Source organism: Microtus ochrogaster, unplaced genomic scaffold, assembly GCF_000317375.1.
Source record: "Microtus ochrogaster isolate Prairie Vole_2 unplaced genomic scaffold, MicOch1.0 UNK5, whole genome shotgun sequence".
In the NCBI taxonomy this organism is placed as follows: Eukaryota; Metazoa; Chordata; class Mammalia; order Rodentia; family Cricetidae; genus Microtus; species Microtus ochrogaster.
The window spans coordinates 1,200,340-1,215,453 of record NW_004949103.1 but is presented as its reverse complement, the minus strand read 5'-3'; the positions used below and the strand labels follow the sequence as shown (position 1 = coordinate 1,215,453).

The 15,114-nt window shown below is 54.6% G+C and overlaps 1 protein-coding gene across 1 annotated transcript; it reads right to left on the bottom strand.

Annotated features, from left to right (window-relative positions):
* Positions 1–12,501: 12,501 nt before the first annotated feature.
* Adra2c (adrenoceptor alpha 2C) lies at positions 12,502–14,363 on the bottom strand. The gene has a single exon (XM_005365920.3). It carries the CDS (start codon positions 14,349–14,351, stop codon positions 12,975–12,977), a length of 1,377 nt encoding a protein of 458 aa, XP_005365977.1. The 5' UTR covers positions 14,352–14,363; the 3' UTR covers positions 12,502–12,974.
* Positions 14,364–15,114: the final 751 nt, after the last annotated feature.

Genomic DNA, 15,114 nt, shown 5'->3' with positions numbered 1-15,114 from the left:
CTGATACAGCCTTCTGTAGCTGCTGCAGACTTTGCTAGAACAGTTCAGAGCTAAGACAGCAACAGAGCAGTCATAGAGACAGCATCTCAGTCTACAGAACCTTCCAGAGTCTACAAGACTAGCTCCTCAGAGGGACACTTGGGACCTGCGTCTCAACCCTCTAAGAACACAGATTCCAGGACTGGTACTCCTCAGTGCCATCCCCCACAGCACCCTTTGCCAAGGTTTGCTAGAAATCTCAAAGGTCAGCTGTTCTTGTATTTCCAGAGCCTATTGATTTTGTCTGGGCTGCTAAAGCATCAGCAACGCCCTTACTGTTCATTTCTGTGGCTGCAATGGAATCCAGGAGGAGGCACAATTTCTGCCCCCATCTATGAGGTCCTGTAAGTCAACCTTGGGGCCAGTGCGGCCATTGCTCTGCCTCCTGTACTCAATGGGGGCTTTAACCAAAACACTCCCTTGTCCTTTCCCTACACTGCTGTCTGCTTGCCTTCTCAATGATGGCAGGAAGGCACCTGCCCCGTCTGACGTCTTCCCACTCACAGGACCCACTCAGCTTTCTGCAATCAGAGGTGATTTGCAGTAGCCCAGGGGCCACCTGGAAATGGATCTGGGCTAAGAAGGCAGAACTGCAGGAGAGAAGATGAGAGGCTAGTGCTCCAGCAGCCCTGAGGAGCATCATGGCTTTACTTACTTATTCCTGCACATGCCCAGTCCACAGAGGAAGCACCGCGCTGGGAAGCCCATTCTCTACAGCCTTGGACTCATTCCCATGTCTGAGGAAGGTTAGGTCTGTACTCCTAGGGCCCCGGATAGAGATCATGGTCTCAGCCTGTGTCATGAAATGTTTCCTTGACGACTGGATGGGTCCTCACCTGCCCCTCATGCTCACATCTCAGATTTGTTACAACTACGCCAAAGCAGGGAGCTGCTGGGCTGCTATCGCAGGCGCACAGGCCTGTTCTCTGAAAGGCAGCCCCTGCCACCAGTTAGGGCCTAGCAGAGCAAGCATTCACTGTCTGGGCAAATGGAAACAGTTCCAACCCATCTTCCTCTTCAGTCTCTGAAGCAAGTCCTGCAAGAGAGAGGGATTGCAGTGGGAAATGGTGAACACCCTGTCACCAGGGCCATTCAAGAGAGCCTAGATGTCCATTAGTGTGAGCGCTGAAGGAAGAAGATAAGATGAAACCAACACAGATGTCAACTTCTTAAAAATTTCCTCTTAGGGGTCTGGAGAGGTGGCTCGGTGGTTTAGAAAGGACAAACTGCTCTTGCAGAGGCCCCAAATCAGATTTGCAGCACCCACACTGGGTTGCTTACAACTGGCTGTAACTCCAGCTTCAGAGATATCTGACTTCCTCTTCTGCCCCCTGTGGTCAGTACACTCTCACACACAAACCCATACACAGACGTGCTCACCTAAACATAATTAAAAAATAAAAATAAATCCTTCTCCAAAAAATTCCTTCTCAGCTCAAAACAGCAACAAAAAAATTCCCATGTCTGGCACCTTGAGTTCCATCAGAGCTGAGAGCTGGTGAGATTTAACTTCGCAAACCGACCAACCATCACCCGCCTCCCTCCCGGTGTGCACCTTCTTGCGGAGCTCAAAATGAAAACTGTTCATTAGAGCGACAGGTTTACTGGCGTGCAGTGGGGACTGTGTGGGGCTCTTTCCCCCTGAGGAGGAGAAATCACGGATCTGAGGAGCAAGAGCCCTTGCAGGGCCTGCATCTCACAGGGAACAGCTAGGGGACAAGTTTTATTTGGGGATTTTTTCCTCCCTGTGTCAGAAACGCAGGAGAAATGGCTCCAATGATCATGGCTGCTATGCTTTAATGGCCCCACCAGGATGCAGCATTTGAAATTGCTCCCATTGCTTAGAGCTCAGGGTTGTTGCAGGGAGCCAGGTGTCTCCGGGAACTGGGTGTTTGCAGCCTAGCTTGGGATCTGGCGTCATGTGGCCTTGAGGGTCCTAGATTGTGGACAGTGGGGGTCTCTGATGGGCCTTGTGCTCAGGAGACTTGTCCAGAGCCAAGCAGAGCCCCAGTCTAATGGATAAAAATGAGTATATGGCCCATCCTTGAAAAAAGCCAGTTGAGAGGGAACAGAGCTGGATTTGGGGCCTCAGTTACCTGGACAGAAGGACAGCATTGCCTAGAAGCCATCCGGCTTGGACTGAGGAAGAACCTTCTGGATCTTCTGAAGTCATTGAACAGATATGGTTGTTCCATATCTCCATCCAAAATCAGCCCCTCGGAGCAGCCCTCTCTCGAAGCCCTGATGCTTTATCTTCACGGATGACGGAATGAAGCAGGGCCGCAGAGGGACAGAAGTGTAGACCTCTGGCCTGGACAGTACTAAGCCCGGGCAGCAGGAAGAGAGTCCCCTGGAGGGCAATGATACCAGAAGCCGCAAGAAACACGGACCTAGGCAGAAACCACAGCTTCCTGGAAGTCAGGGCTCCAGATTGATGAAAGAATGCATATTGCTTACTCTCTGGAGCTCTGGACCTGACTCCCTGGTGCAGAGCCATCTTCTTTCCCACCCTGAGAGAAGTAACCCACTTCTCTCCCTGCTTCTTAGCCTATCGGCTTGGGTGTGATCGCAGCTGGACCCCTTTTTACTGAGTGCTGGACTGTAATACTGAGCCACAGCTGGTTGCCTTCCAGAAGCGGGAAGTGGGGGGACACAGGCATACCCTACATAGGTGTACCCCTCCTGCCCCAGTTTTCCTATCTTGGGGTGCTGCATGTTGGGACCAGACGCAGTCGTTGAGTATCTTGGGTTCATGATGTTATTCAGTGGTCTCCCCTACCACAGAGCGCATATACCTTCTCGGCTCTGACAAATGCATCCAACAAGCAGTGAATTCCCAGGACCCATCAGGTTCAGAAGCATGAGAGGAAACAGCAAAAGGCTGTCATTCAGCTGCTCACATCAAAGCTTACAAGTTCAGCTTGCAGAGTCCTTACCCGAGAGAGGGCTCAGAGAAGGGATAGGACAGAAGGAAGTGGCTGTGGGCTTCCAGAGTAGCACCTACTGGTGGCTCCTCTAGGTTGAACCTGGCTTGACAAGTGACTGAGAGAATTTATTGATGTTTGCCTTTAAAGAGAAAAGGGACAGAGAGGGAGAGGGGCATGGAGAGAGAGAGAGAGAGAGAGAGAGACTTATGCCTTTGCTCTTTCATAACTGCCTCAGCTCAGAGATGTTCATGTCAAACAGTACATTTGGGGTGACATATTGGGGTTTCCTTCCACTCTCTCCTCCACTAGCCCTGAATGCACATATGAGGTCTCTAGTGTTTGCTGCCTGTGACTGGCACTGAAGTCTTCGGTCCAGCCTGAAAACCAGTTACATGTTCACTGCATGGTCAGATCCTGACAGAAGAGGCCCAGCATACTGCTCAGAGTGAGGACAGGCAGATAGCCTCCTTCCTCCTTCCCTGTCCTCCGGGCCAGGAGCAGTCTCTCGTCTACAGAGGCTCAAGAGGTCCCTAGCTAATATGCATGCCTAGCTCTCATCTCAATGCAGAATAGTATATTTATCAGGGCCATATGCAGATTGGCGGCAGGGGGGTGTGTGTGTGCTGGATCCTGGGGATTTGGTTCCCATCTCTGCCTCCATGGACGGTAAGGTGCTCTCTGAGCTCAGCAAGGGTGTGCCAGAAGAGGCCTGCTCTGCCCCACAGACACTCAAAACAGAGCTGCTGGGGGGAGGAATCTGCAGATTGGGAGAGCGGGACTAGGTGATCCGTCCCCAGGACAGGACAGTCTGTACTGTTCTAGGCTCCATGATTGGTGGGGACCCTTAGAGACTGTAGAGCAGTTGGGACCACGGCACAACACAGCACCTTGGTTCTCTGGGAGCAGAAAGGAAGCTCATGGTATTGCCAGTTCTCCTGGCCCCAAGCGCTCTCCTCTCTAGCACGCTGATGGTAGATAACAGACGCCTGGACTGTCTAGTAGTTTTCCATCATTACAGAGCAGATGACAGGCCTCTGGGGAGACCAGGTCAGGTTGAGAGGATCCCTCCTCAGCTGTAAGCAATGAGAATGAGGCACTTTTCTAGAACCTTCTGAGTTGGATACGGGCCAGTGAGCAGGCCAATCAGTCACTGCCTCTAAGGGCTTATTGAGACTCTGATAAGGAACCTTGGCTAGGGCACCACACTTTAGAGCTGATAAAATTTTCCCACACCCACTACCATGAGGACACGCCCACTCTCCTGTTGGATCCCCAGAGGACCTTCACTTACAGATGGAGGCATTCAGTCATGCCAAGGGGCACATGGCAGCTGTACTTTCTGCTTGTTTGCTGTGAACCCCAAACCGCTATAAAAACTAAAATCTCCTAAGCAAAATGCCATGTAACAAAGTCAGAGATCACACAGCCCTTCAGGCCAGGCTACTGCTTTTCCTGCGTGGGTGCACCTACGGCACGCTCCTCTCAGCACCGAACCGAAGCTGCTAATTTGGATGCACCAATGTTTAATCCGTTTATCAATCTATGACTTTGGGGGCTCTTTCCAGGTCTTTTCTATTATTAATGAGGCTCTTATAAACATCAAGAGGCAAAAAGCGCACGAGAAAGCCCATGAGAGTCACACATGTGGGCCGTCACGAAGCAACATTCCACATGGCTGAGCAGGCGCAAAAGGCGAATGCTTCTCCAGGGCATCCGGGCCGCTTCCCTCACTTAGGAACTGCCTCTGGAAGACAGCATCCCGGCTTGGCCCTGCTTCCTCAAAACACGTGACCTCCAGACCTGACTTCCTGGTGCTGAACCATCCATCTTCCTTCCCATCCTGAGGGAGGAAACCCACTTCCTCCCAAGGACATGGGGTAGGAGCCTGGAGAGAGTGGCCCCGGGAGTAGCCAAGAGATGGGTCCCAGCGTCTGTTGTGTGGACTCGCCCACAGTATCCGGACTTCTGCCTCTGAGTGAAGCCATCTCTAATGAATGCTCTTGCCTCTCAATGGAGCCATCTCATGTCCCAGGTTCTTCCCCTGCCATGACCAAGGTTAGGGAGTTTGAGTATAGGCTGTCTCTCAAAGTACCACTCCCAGGGTGTCAGCCTGCCCCTGGGATGCCACCTCCCTCACATTCATGTTTGAGAAAGGCATGCCCCTCAACTCTGAGGCAGCCTGATAGAGGGATGTGTTCATTCATTGCCCTAATTTTCAAGTCATGTAAACCCTGCCACCCCGCAACTGGGTACCTGGGCAAGTCAGATATCCACCCTGGCTGAGCTTCCTTTTAGGAGATAAGTGGAATTAGCTCATGCTAGATGTCCCCAGTGAATGGTCGGCGCCCTGGCCTCATCTCCTCCGAAGCAACCCAGAAAACCCCTACCTCCCAACCTTGCAATATTCCCGGTCCATCTCTGGACCCTGTTCCTGGACTGGTGACTCAGGCTTGCTTCCTGGTTATGACAGGGACATACAAGGACAGAGGAATGGACATTAGCAGAGTTAAAGAAGGCTGGGTGACAAATAGGTTGACAGATGCTTCTACCTGCAGAGGTGTGGTTGGGCAAAGGCAATAGCAGACCCTAACTGGGCTCTGTGGTCTGAAATGATGGTCAGGGGTCTTCAGTAAGGGCCAATGAGTGAGCCCAACTGCCACACAATGTGCTCCATTAGCCTTCCGCGGAGTTCGGGGAGACACCAAGGAAGGCCATAACTACACTTTTTTTTAACCTCAAGAGGCCAAGTCACTATGACCCAAGATGTCCCATCTCCCATGCCCAGGTGACTCCAATAGTGGTCTGCGTCCTCTCCCACCGGTCATTTGCAGAAACCTGAGCTGACTGGTCTTGAGCTCCTTGTTGCCTGTGGGCTCCCAGGTGACAGATAGGGATAGTTCCCTGGGGACAGTGTTGAGGGACACCAGTAAAAAGGAAAAGAATGACACACAGGAAATTTGGACAGACTTTCTAATGTCCTAAGAACACACCCAGCTTCCTCTGAAAACCCAAGGGTGAGATCAGGGAGGCTTTGTCCCTCCTTGAAACAGGGAACTTACAGGGTACACTCCTATGAAGTTGGCTGTTTCAGCAAGTGATAAACTCCCGAGATAGGAGGGACTTGGATTGCAGAGCAGCCTTGGCATGGAGACATCCAAGGGACCTTAGACAAGATTCTCCAAACATCAGTTTCCTTGGGTGACACTCAATCTCTAAGCTGCAGCTGTCCATATGCGCAAGCACATGGGGACACACTGGGGTGCTGGAGGCTGCCTCAGGGCAGAGCAGAAGCTCGAGAGAGTGTCCCCTCTGTGGGAACTAACTTCACAGTGCTCCTGGGCTTCCATAGCTCCTCATCATGAGTCGGAAGATGGGTAGAAGCTCCCCTGCTTGGCTTAGCCATGAGGCTCTGTTCCGAACCCCAAGTCTGATGGCAGTTCTGGGGCAGGCTTGGACCTCTCACACATTCATAGATGGTGCTTCTGACATTTACAAAGTACCTACTAGACACGAGCCCGTTTGGAGATTGGGGTGGATGAAGTGGAGTGGAACACTAGTAACCGAGGAAGCCAATATTCTGTGTCTGACTCAGAGGACATGGCCCCATCAAGATCAAGCTCTGTAACTCACAATCACTGGATTGTTGGTGACTCCAGGTCCTCACCCAAGCCTGATGCGGGACAATATGTTTCTCTTCTTAGGTTCATTGCTGAAGGAGTGAAAACTAAAGCTTGGTGCAAGCCAGAGTCGAACCATGTTCTATCTGTGCACTGGTGGCTCCAGGAACCTGAAGTTACACTATATGGTCAGCTGTGGCAACTTCAAAACCTATCCCCATGCTGAGTGGTAAAGGTGTTACCCTGCTCATCCCCATCCATCATCATTTGTGGTCCTGGCTCTGAAGTAGACACCTCTGCACATGCTCAAGCAAGATGAATGGCAGCCACTCTTCCGCTCTCTGCCGGCACAGCCTGGAGCCCACATGGACTGGCCTTTTCCAGTTTCCCTCTGCCAAGAGGGCAAACCCACCCTTGGCTGTCCAGCTGTGGCTGTCTAGCCAGGGCCTTTATTTAGCAATACCAAAAGTGAGATAATCACTCTATTGTTTTGCCTCCTATTGAATCCTTATGGAGGCAAACACAACAATCAATTCTGAATAACAGCTTCATTTGAACCAATTCAAAGAGGGCTGATTTTGCTTCCAATTCGATTTGCGATGGCAGCACCCAGTAGGAAACCGGTAACTGAATTATTTTTCACCACAAACATTTTGGCATTTTATATCCTGGGTGGGGTGATCTTAAAAGCTGCCTCATTGTTCGCAGTCGTTTCTAAGACGACGTGCCAAACACAGAGCGGGCTGTGTTCACATTGCCATGGGTGCCGACCTGCTGCGGCTCTCACAGAAGCACTGAGGGTCGGTCTGTGGATTAAGTCAGCGATAATGAAGCAATTGGAGTGGCATGTGGGTCTAAGGCGCTGAGCAGGCCCATGGGCCTAACCTTTAATCTAAGCGTGGTTTGATTTAGGAGTGGAGGAGACAGCCAGCCAGGGCAGCATGGATTCTGTCCACAACTTGGATCCTTCATTTCCCCAAGCTTGTTTGCTCAGCTCACACCTGAAGCTGATAGCGGTGGCCAGGGTGGTTTGTTGAGGGAGGCAGAGTGGTGGGCATCAGGGCCATGACCAGCAAATGGCTTCCCTCCTTGGAGCTCGGTTTTCATGTCTGTTAAACAGGCATTCCTGATGGGGTGTAAGAGGCAGACGCAGAGGCATGATAGGCACGGCACACAATTGCTGCCTCGTGCCTGGTCTTTGTCACTGTAGTCTTGAGGTCCTCCTCCCTATATGCTCTTGGCGAAAAGGGGAGGGTCTGGAACAGACAGCCTGGGTGGGCATCGCTATCCTAGCTCTCAGCAAGCAGGCCAGCTCCTATGCTGCAGCCCCGGGGAGATGCTCCTTCTTAGGAGTTACATTCAGTAGGAGCTGATCAAATGGGGGAGAAACCCGCCCACCAATATCTGAACAGCCGGAGGCAGCAGCCGGGCCTGCACTCAAAGCGGAAAATCCCCTGTAGCATCAGAATGAAGCAGGGCAGAGCCTGGGTCTCTTGATGCTGCAAGCTCTTGAGCCGTTTGCTGCAACCACTTCAGCGTTCAGCACACTGCACTGGAAGACAGGGGCAGTGGCTAGCTTAGCTTCAGAGAGCGTCTCTGGAGGTGAGGTGGGCCAGGCGGGCGCAGGTAGATGTAGGTAGAAGGATAGGCGTGACATAGAATGAACACTAGTTACAGGGGCAGGAGGCAGGGTGCAACCAGAGGTACAGGGATGAGCAGAAAGGGGTTCTCCTGAGGTTGGTTTGTTCTGGGCCTTGGGAGCGAGCTGGGGAGAGACTGAAAGCTCCTTGTGCTGTCAGCCTTGGTGCCTTGGTGACCCCAGGCTCATGTTGCTATGGGAGTGTGGAGGCTACACAGCTACAAGGCCACAGTTTCAAACATGGCTGCTGCCCCTCAGTGTCCCTGACTCTGACACTTAGGGCCTGTGGTTGCCGATGGAAACTGGGCTTGGAGATTGGGCTGGTGCAGTAAACTGAGCTTGGGGGTTCGCCGAGGTGCATGAAAACCCTTCCTGGGAGCAGATTCTCGCAGCTGAGGAGGTCATACACTGCAGACTTCCTGGTCTCCAGGTTTTTCTTGTCAACCCCACATCAATAACCGTGTGCATATCCTGTTTCTTTTTCTCTATGGCTGCCAGGCAGCTTTGGGCCCGGTTTGTGTTCAGACCTGAGGGCGGGATGCCTTCCACCCGGCTCGCTACCCAGCATTCTATCTGCCCTGAGTGGACTGATTCCTTATCTTGACCATAATGATTCCATTGTGCCCGGGCTTTTACTGTGAGCAGCCACAAATCCTCTTGGCAGGAAAGAAATACATTTTTGGTCCCCAGGGTTCGCTTTTGGCCTAGAGTCTGCAACTGACCAGGTTTCCCAGGTTGACTTCAGAGGACTGCTCTGCACTCTGCTGGAGGCGCCTTAGCCCTTTCACCCCCTCCTCTGCCTTGGTGGGAGGTATACGAGGTGGGGAGGGGGAAACTGTGCCCTTATTACACCGGGTGCAGAGTGGAAGGAGGCCTAGTCACAGGTCCCTCCCAGACGGACCCTCTTTTGGTGGTGGAGACAGGCCCCCACCACTTCCTCTCTTTGTCCCTCAGTTCCAAGGACCCTACCTACCACCCATGAAATCCCCACCCCACACCCATGTACTGCCCCCAAGATACACCCAGGGATGGGGGTTAGGTATCACCAGCTAAGGTGAATATATGGGTTGGAATATGAACAGGTGTCATGGTGCTAGTCTCAACACCGTGGGAGGTGTCATCTCCTCTGAGCCTCCTTACATATGGGACTATCACAGGTCCTTGAAGCTGGTATTTAACTGGACAAAAGGCCACAGCTGCCCAATCAGACAGGCCTGCAGGCACCGTGTATTTTGAAACAACACTGGGCTGGCCTGGACTATTTGAGCCCAGCCCAGAGATCTGATATAAAAACACAGCCACTGCCAGTGCTCCAGGAAGGGTGGCCTTCTTGCAATCAGGTGTTCCAACAACACTGGTGCCTCCCCTCCTCCGCCCTCACCCCAGGGGGCTTCAGAGATCCAAGCTGCTTGGTTGTTAAGTATTAGCAGTCCCGAGTTCTTTTGGACTTGGTCCTGAGCTGTAAGGGGATATCCGGATTATGTTTTTCCTCTCCACCGACTGAGTGTCTGCATCCAGGTTAAGTATACTCACATGTGTCCGTGTGTGCTGCAGGCTGGTGCAGGCAGGAGGACCTGAGCACCCTATACTTAGGCCAGCACCCTCCTCCACCTTGCTGGGGTGACTTCTGTATTTTGCCTGAACTCTTCTTAAGGCTGTGAAATCTCTATTGTGAGGCCCAGAGTCCCAGTTGATGTCACCCATGAAGCTGAATTTAGGGCTTGGAGTCTGGGCTTTCTGCAGCCGGCTCTTTCAGAGTAGTTTCTGCTCCTCTCCCCGACCACCCCAGGAACATGGGCCATAGTCACCTCTAGGCCTCAGTCTCCTCAACCATAGACAGAGTCTGACAACTTTGGCTTTGTAAAAGAGACCTGGAAATAGAGGAGGCCAATTAATGCCAAAACCATAGAGACCACGGCTACCACAGAAGTAGATGGAGCTGTTGGTCCACAGCTCACGGGGCCCCTCCTCCATACACTATGGGTGCGTGTGCGAACAGTCAAGGCTCATGGCATCCCAGGGACCTGTGAGCGACCCACCTCATCCTCAGATGTGAGGCACACAAGGCAACGCATCCCTGCAGGGGGTTTGTCTGTCTAACCAGCTGCTTAGCTGCCTCTCCAGAGCATTGGCTCTGAGAGCCCCCTGGGTAGGGTGCAAGCTAGAGCCTAGAGCATCATTCCTGGGACTAGGAAATGAAAAAGAGTAGGGCTTGTTGAGAGCCATGTTCACAGAGCTAATACCCAGGAGGCTTGGCTCTAGGCTGGCATGGCCTTTACTGCACCCAGGGCACCCAGGGCCCTTGGAGCTCACTGATGATCCAGGCATGCCAGTCTGCGTAACAGGACAGTTCTGGCTGATGGGCCAACACATTTCTGCAAAACTCAATCTCCCAGGGACTCAAAGCCCCCTCTAACCCTACCCCGACACACACACCCCAGCCGAGGAGGTCTCTCTACCTCTTCAACCTGGCACCCAGACTTTTTTCCCAGTCTCCTGCTATGTTTCTCCTTGCTTACCCACAACCCCAGGATCCAGTTTCCTAAAACACAATTGCCCTTTCCTACAGCTAGTCCCTGCCTGGGTTCCTTCCTCCTCTGTGGGAATCCATTCCCCACAACCTAAGGGTCGGTCAATGCCTGGAAATCTTCATTTTATGGTCGAATTTTGAGTCAGGGAACCCAAACCCTGCATGGGTGTTATGGCTAGGTGTGTGATCCCAGGCAAGTTAATCCCCTCTCTGAGCTTCACAAAATGTGCTGGTTGCAATATTTACAGAATTCAAAAAATGCTACTCTGCTCAAGACAAAGGTGTCTTGGGTTGGATTTGGGCCTACTGAGTGTAGAGAATGCCTCCCTATCTTATCAATAATCTGGGCTCTATCTTTGGGTACTCTGAGATGCTGGTTCTACAGTAGCAATTCGGAGGCCCTGGGCCCAGGAGGCCTATGGGCACAATCCCTTCCCTAGTGGGACTGACTTGCCATTTCCAATGTATCTCCCCCCCCCCAGGTTCCTGACTGGCAATCTCACAAAGCCCTCTCTTCACAGGACCAGAGAGAGCTGAGATCTCCCTGATCCACTTTAGGTAGTTGATTCTGTTCCTCTTACCACTCCAGGCTCAGTTTCCCCATTTGGGCCTAAGCCCAGAACATAGTAAGTGTGTCACCACGTGAAGTGACAGTGGAGCCTGGCACTGTGGGATGCTGTGAGGATCCACAGTGGATGAAGAGGCCAAGCAATTCTCTGTCTCTCTCTGTCTCTGTCTGTGTGTGCGTGCGTGCGTGCGCACACGCGCACGCCGTGCAACCTCAGGTTCTTTTCTTAAGAGATGGTTTTGGCAGTTCAGGCCAGAAAGGACCTGCTCTGGTGTCTGACTTCAGGCAGGAGCTTAGGAAGGACAGGACCAATGGGGGTGGGGACACAGGAGAGATAAATGCTAGGCAGTTCCAGCAGGGATCCTGGCAAGAGCCCTCTAGCCTACCTATCCCAGTGAGTTGGATCACAGGTATAGAGGCAACTCTCCCAGGCCATGTCCAGGTCCTCACAATCTTCCTCCCAACCTACCCTAGCGACTTCCAGGACTTGTCACATGGGGTTACTACAGAGAGTTCATGGGGTCCTGGCTTGGTGACAAAAAGTCTCTCAAAAGTATTTTATGCTGAGGACTGAGGGTTGAGCAAAAGAACAAGAGTGGGTGGCACTGGGGAGAAGTACTTGGGGGTCTCTAGAACCTCCTCTGCTCAATGGGCCACAATAACTTTGGCTCTGATTTAGAAGCAATACCCGGGGACTGTCCAGCTCACTCTGACCACCCAGCAACTAGGCAAAGGCTTCTGGCCATGACTCCACTCCATGTGTAAGGGAAGACTTCTTGGGACACATCTCACCCCACCTTGCCCACTTTAGGAGACAACCCAAAGAGTATGCTGTATGCCAGTGCTACACAGAGCTCTGAGGACAGACAATGCCTGGGGCAGAACACACGGGTAGAACGTGGTAAGGGCACCTCCCAGGATCCAAACTTGGAATCAGCTTGAGGCCCTCCATTCCTTTGCCCCTTAGTCAATTACAGAAAAGAAATTTGAGTATAGACTTTGCATATGCCCCAAATATTTAAGTATTTAAAGAGACCCCCTCCCTCATGAAAGAGAGACAGAACTCAGCCCTCAGAGCACCCCTAGTGTGTGCCTGAGTGGGTACTTGGAACAGTCTGGAGAGTTCCCCCACACCCTAGCTTAAAGACTGACCAATGTACCTCACTCTTAGATTACAAAGGTTTATTTAGAAAATGGTTTGGTTGTTTTGGCTGTCATTGTTTTTGGGAAAACAAATACTCTCAGTAACCAGAGATTGTCTGCACCCTCTCTCCTCCCCCAGATAGACGCTTTTTAGGTCATAGGAAGTCAGTCCTTGCTCATAGGGAACGCTGAGAGTTGGGGGGGGGGGTCCTTTCTTGCTGCCGTCTAAAACCCTAACTTCACAGTCACACTCCACAGAAGCTCTCTCAGGAACTGGATCCACAACCTAGCCACAGCCACTCGCTGAGATGGGAAGGCAAAGGGGTCTCCCTTTCTCCTCCCCACTCCCCGAGGCCCAGTTGTCTCTCGCCCAGCTCCTGCTGGCTACATTCCACACTGCGCCCTGAATTCCAGGCCACTCCTGGAACTCTGGAGAGGCCACCTCTGATTGGTCCCTCTGCCGGCCCGAGTTTGGAGCTGTCCAGGAGGTCAGTGCCAGGAGGCCTGAGGGTCACTGCCTGAAGCCCCTTCTCCTCCTTCGAAAGAGGATGTGCTTGAAAGAGCGCCTGAAGTCCTGATTGAAGACGGTATAGATGACAGGATTGAGCGAACTGTTGCAGTAGCCGATCCAGAAGAAAAACTTAAAGAGCGGTTCAGGCAACTGGCAGGCCTCGCGGCAGATACCATACAGGCTGTAGCTAAAGAAGAAGGGGAACCAGCACAGTACGAACACGCCCATGACCACCGCCAACACGAAGGTGAAGCGCTTCTCGCGCGCCTGGGCCACCTTGCGGCGGCACACGCTGCTGCGCGCCCGGCGCCGGCGCGACAGAAAGAACTCGACGGAGCGCGAGCTTGCTCGTGACAGGCGCCCGCCAGGTCCTGGGGACCGAGACGCTGTCCGAGCGCCCTGCTCGGCCGCCAGCCCCGGTCCTTGTCCGTCTGCACTGCCCATGTCCCCCTCGGCTCCCTCTCTCCGCCGCCCTCCTCTGCGCAGCGCTCCCCGGCGCCTCCGCCTCTCTGCCGCGCTGCTCTCATCTGGCTCCACATCGGTGCGCGGGGGCGCGCAATGCCCGTTCTCCCCCGCTGCCTTGCCCAGCCCGTTCTCTGTGGTCGGGGACGCACCGTCGGGGCCAGAGGGGGTACGTTTCTCGCTGAGCGTACGCGTGCGCAGCTTGGCCACGCGGTAGATGCGTGCATAGACCAGGCCCATGATGAGGCAGGGCGCGAAGAAGGAGCCTATGCAGGACGACAAGATGTACCAGGTCTCATCGTTGAGGCCGCACTGCGGGTAGGCGGCGCCGTCGGGCCGTCGGTAGAAGGAGACGAGAGGCGGGAAGGAGATGACAGCCGAGATGAGCCACACGGCCACGATGGTGGCCTTGACACGGCGTGGCGTGCGCTTCAGGTTGTACTCTACCGCCTGCGTCACCGACCAGTAGCGGTCCAGGCTTATAGCACACAAGTGAACGATGGACGAGGTGCAGAAGAGCACGTCCAGTGCCAGGTACACACCACACCACACTTGCCCGAAGTACCAGTAGGCCATGAGTTCATTGGCCAGCGAAAAGGGCATGACCAGTGTGGCCACCAGGATGTCAGCTGAGGCCAGAGACACCAAGAAGAGGTTCTGCGGGGCGCGCAGCGCTCGGCTGGTCAGCACAGCGATTACCACGAGCACGTTGCCCACCACGGTGAAAACGATGAGGAAACCCACCACGGCTGCCAGTCCCGCCACGGCACCTGCGGAGTACTGGCCCGGCGGCGGCCCCCAGTCAGTCCCCGAGGCGTTGGCACCCCCGCCGCTACCCCAATCGCCCGCGTCGCTCCCGTTGGGGCCCTCAGTCGCTGCCACCGCCAGCGCCGCGGCCAGCGCTGGGGACGCCATGGTCCTCCCGAGAGCTACGCGGTCCTGCCAGGAGCCGGGGCGCAGCCGCGGCAGCTCGGGCGCCCCCCAGCCAGGGTCGGCGTCCGCATCGCCGCCTGCTCCTCCGGCGTGCCTGCTGGGGGCCGCAAAGCCCAGGAGCCGGCCCTCGGCCGTGGTGGCCCTGCGGGCGGGCGGCGCACCGGAGAGCGTGGCTGCCGGGCTCCCCGCAGCTGCCGCGCGCGTAAGTGCAGAGCTGGAGGTGCCCGGAGAGCGCGGCGACGCGGCGGTGGGGGGAAGGGGGGTAGGTCCCGGGTCCTCGCGTGGCCCCGCCCTCGGCCTGGGTTCAGTAGGAGCGCCCGGGCCGCCAGCCCACGGAGATGCGGTGTCCAAGCAGGCGCACGCTAGCTGCTCCACGGTCCGGGTACCCGACTGGGCTGCAGGCTCCAGGCAGCAGCACGGACAATCTCCTTCCCATCCTCCTGGCTGAGGCTAGGCGAGCCAGGGCGCGGGCTGCCGCTCTTCCGGGCCCCCGCGCCCAACCTCCGACTGCAACTTTACTTTGCCGGGCTCGGCGCCTACACCAGCTGTCCTCCTGCTGCTCCGGGTGCGGGCGCCCCCCGTGGTCCGCGTTCGGCCGTGCGGGCGCCGCCTCACCCTCCCCGCTCGCGGGTGCAGCGTCTTCGCTGCCGCCGCGGTGCGCTTGGCGCAAGTGCAGCCGCTCGGGCTCGGCTTCCAACTTGAGTCCAGTTGCGCAGCGGGGAGGGTGCAACGGGGCGGGGCGGGG

Bases quoted from the DNA above. Each gene is read 5' to 3' on its own strand.
- Adra2c (XM_005365920.3), bottom strand. From the start codon at position 14,351: ATGGCGTCCCCAGCGCTGGCCGCGGCGCTGGCGGTGGCAGCGACTGAG.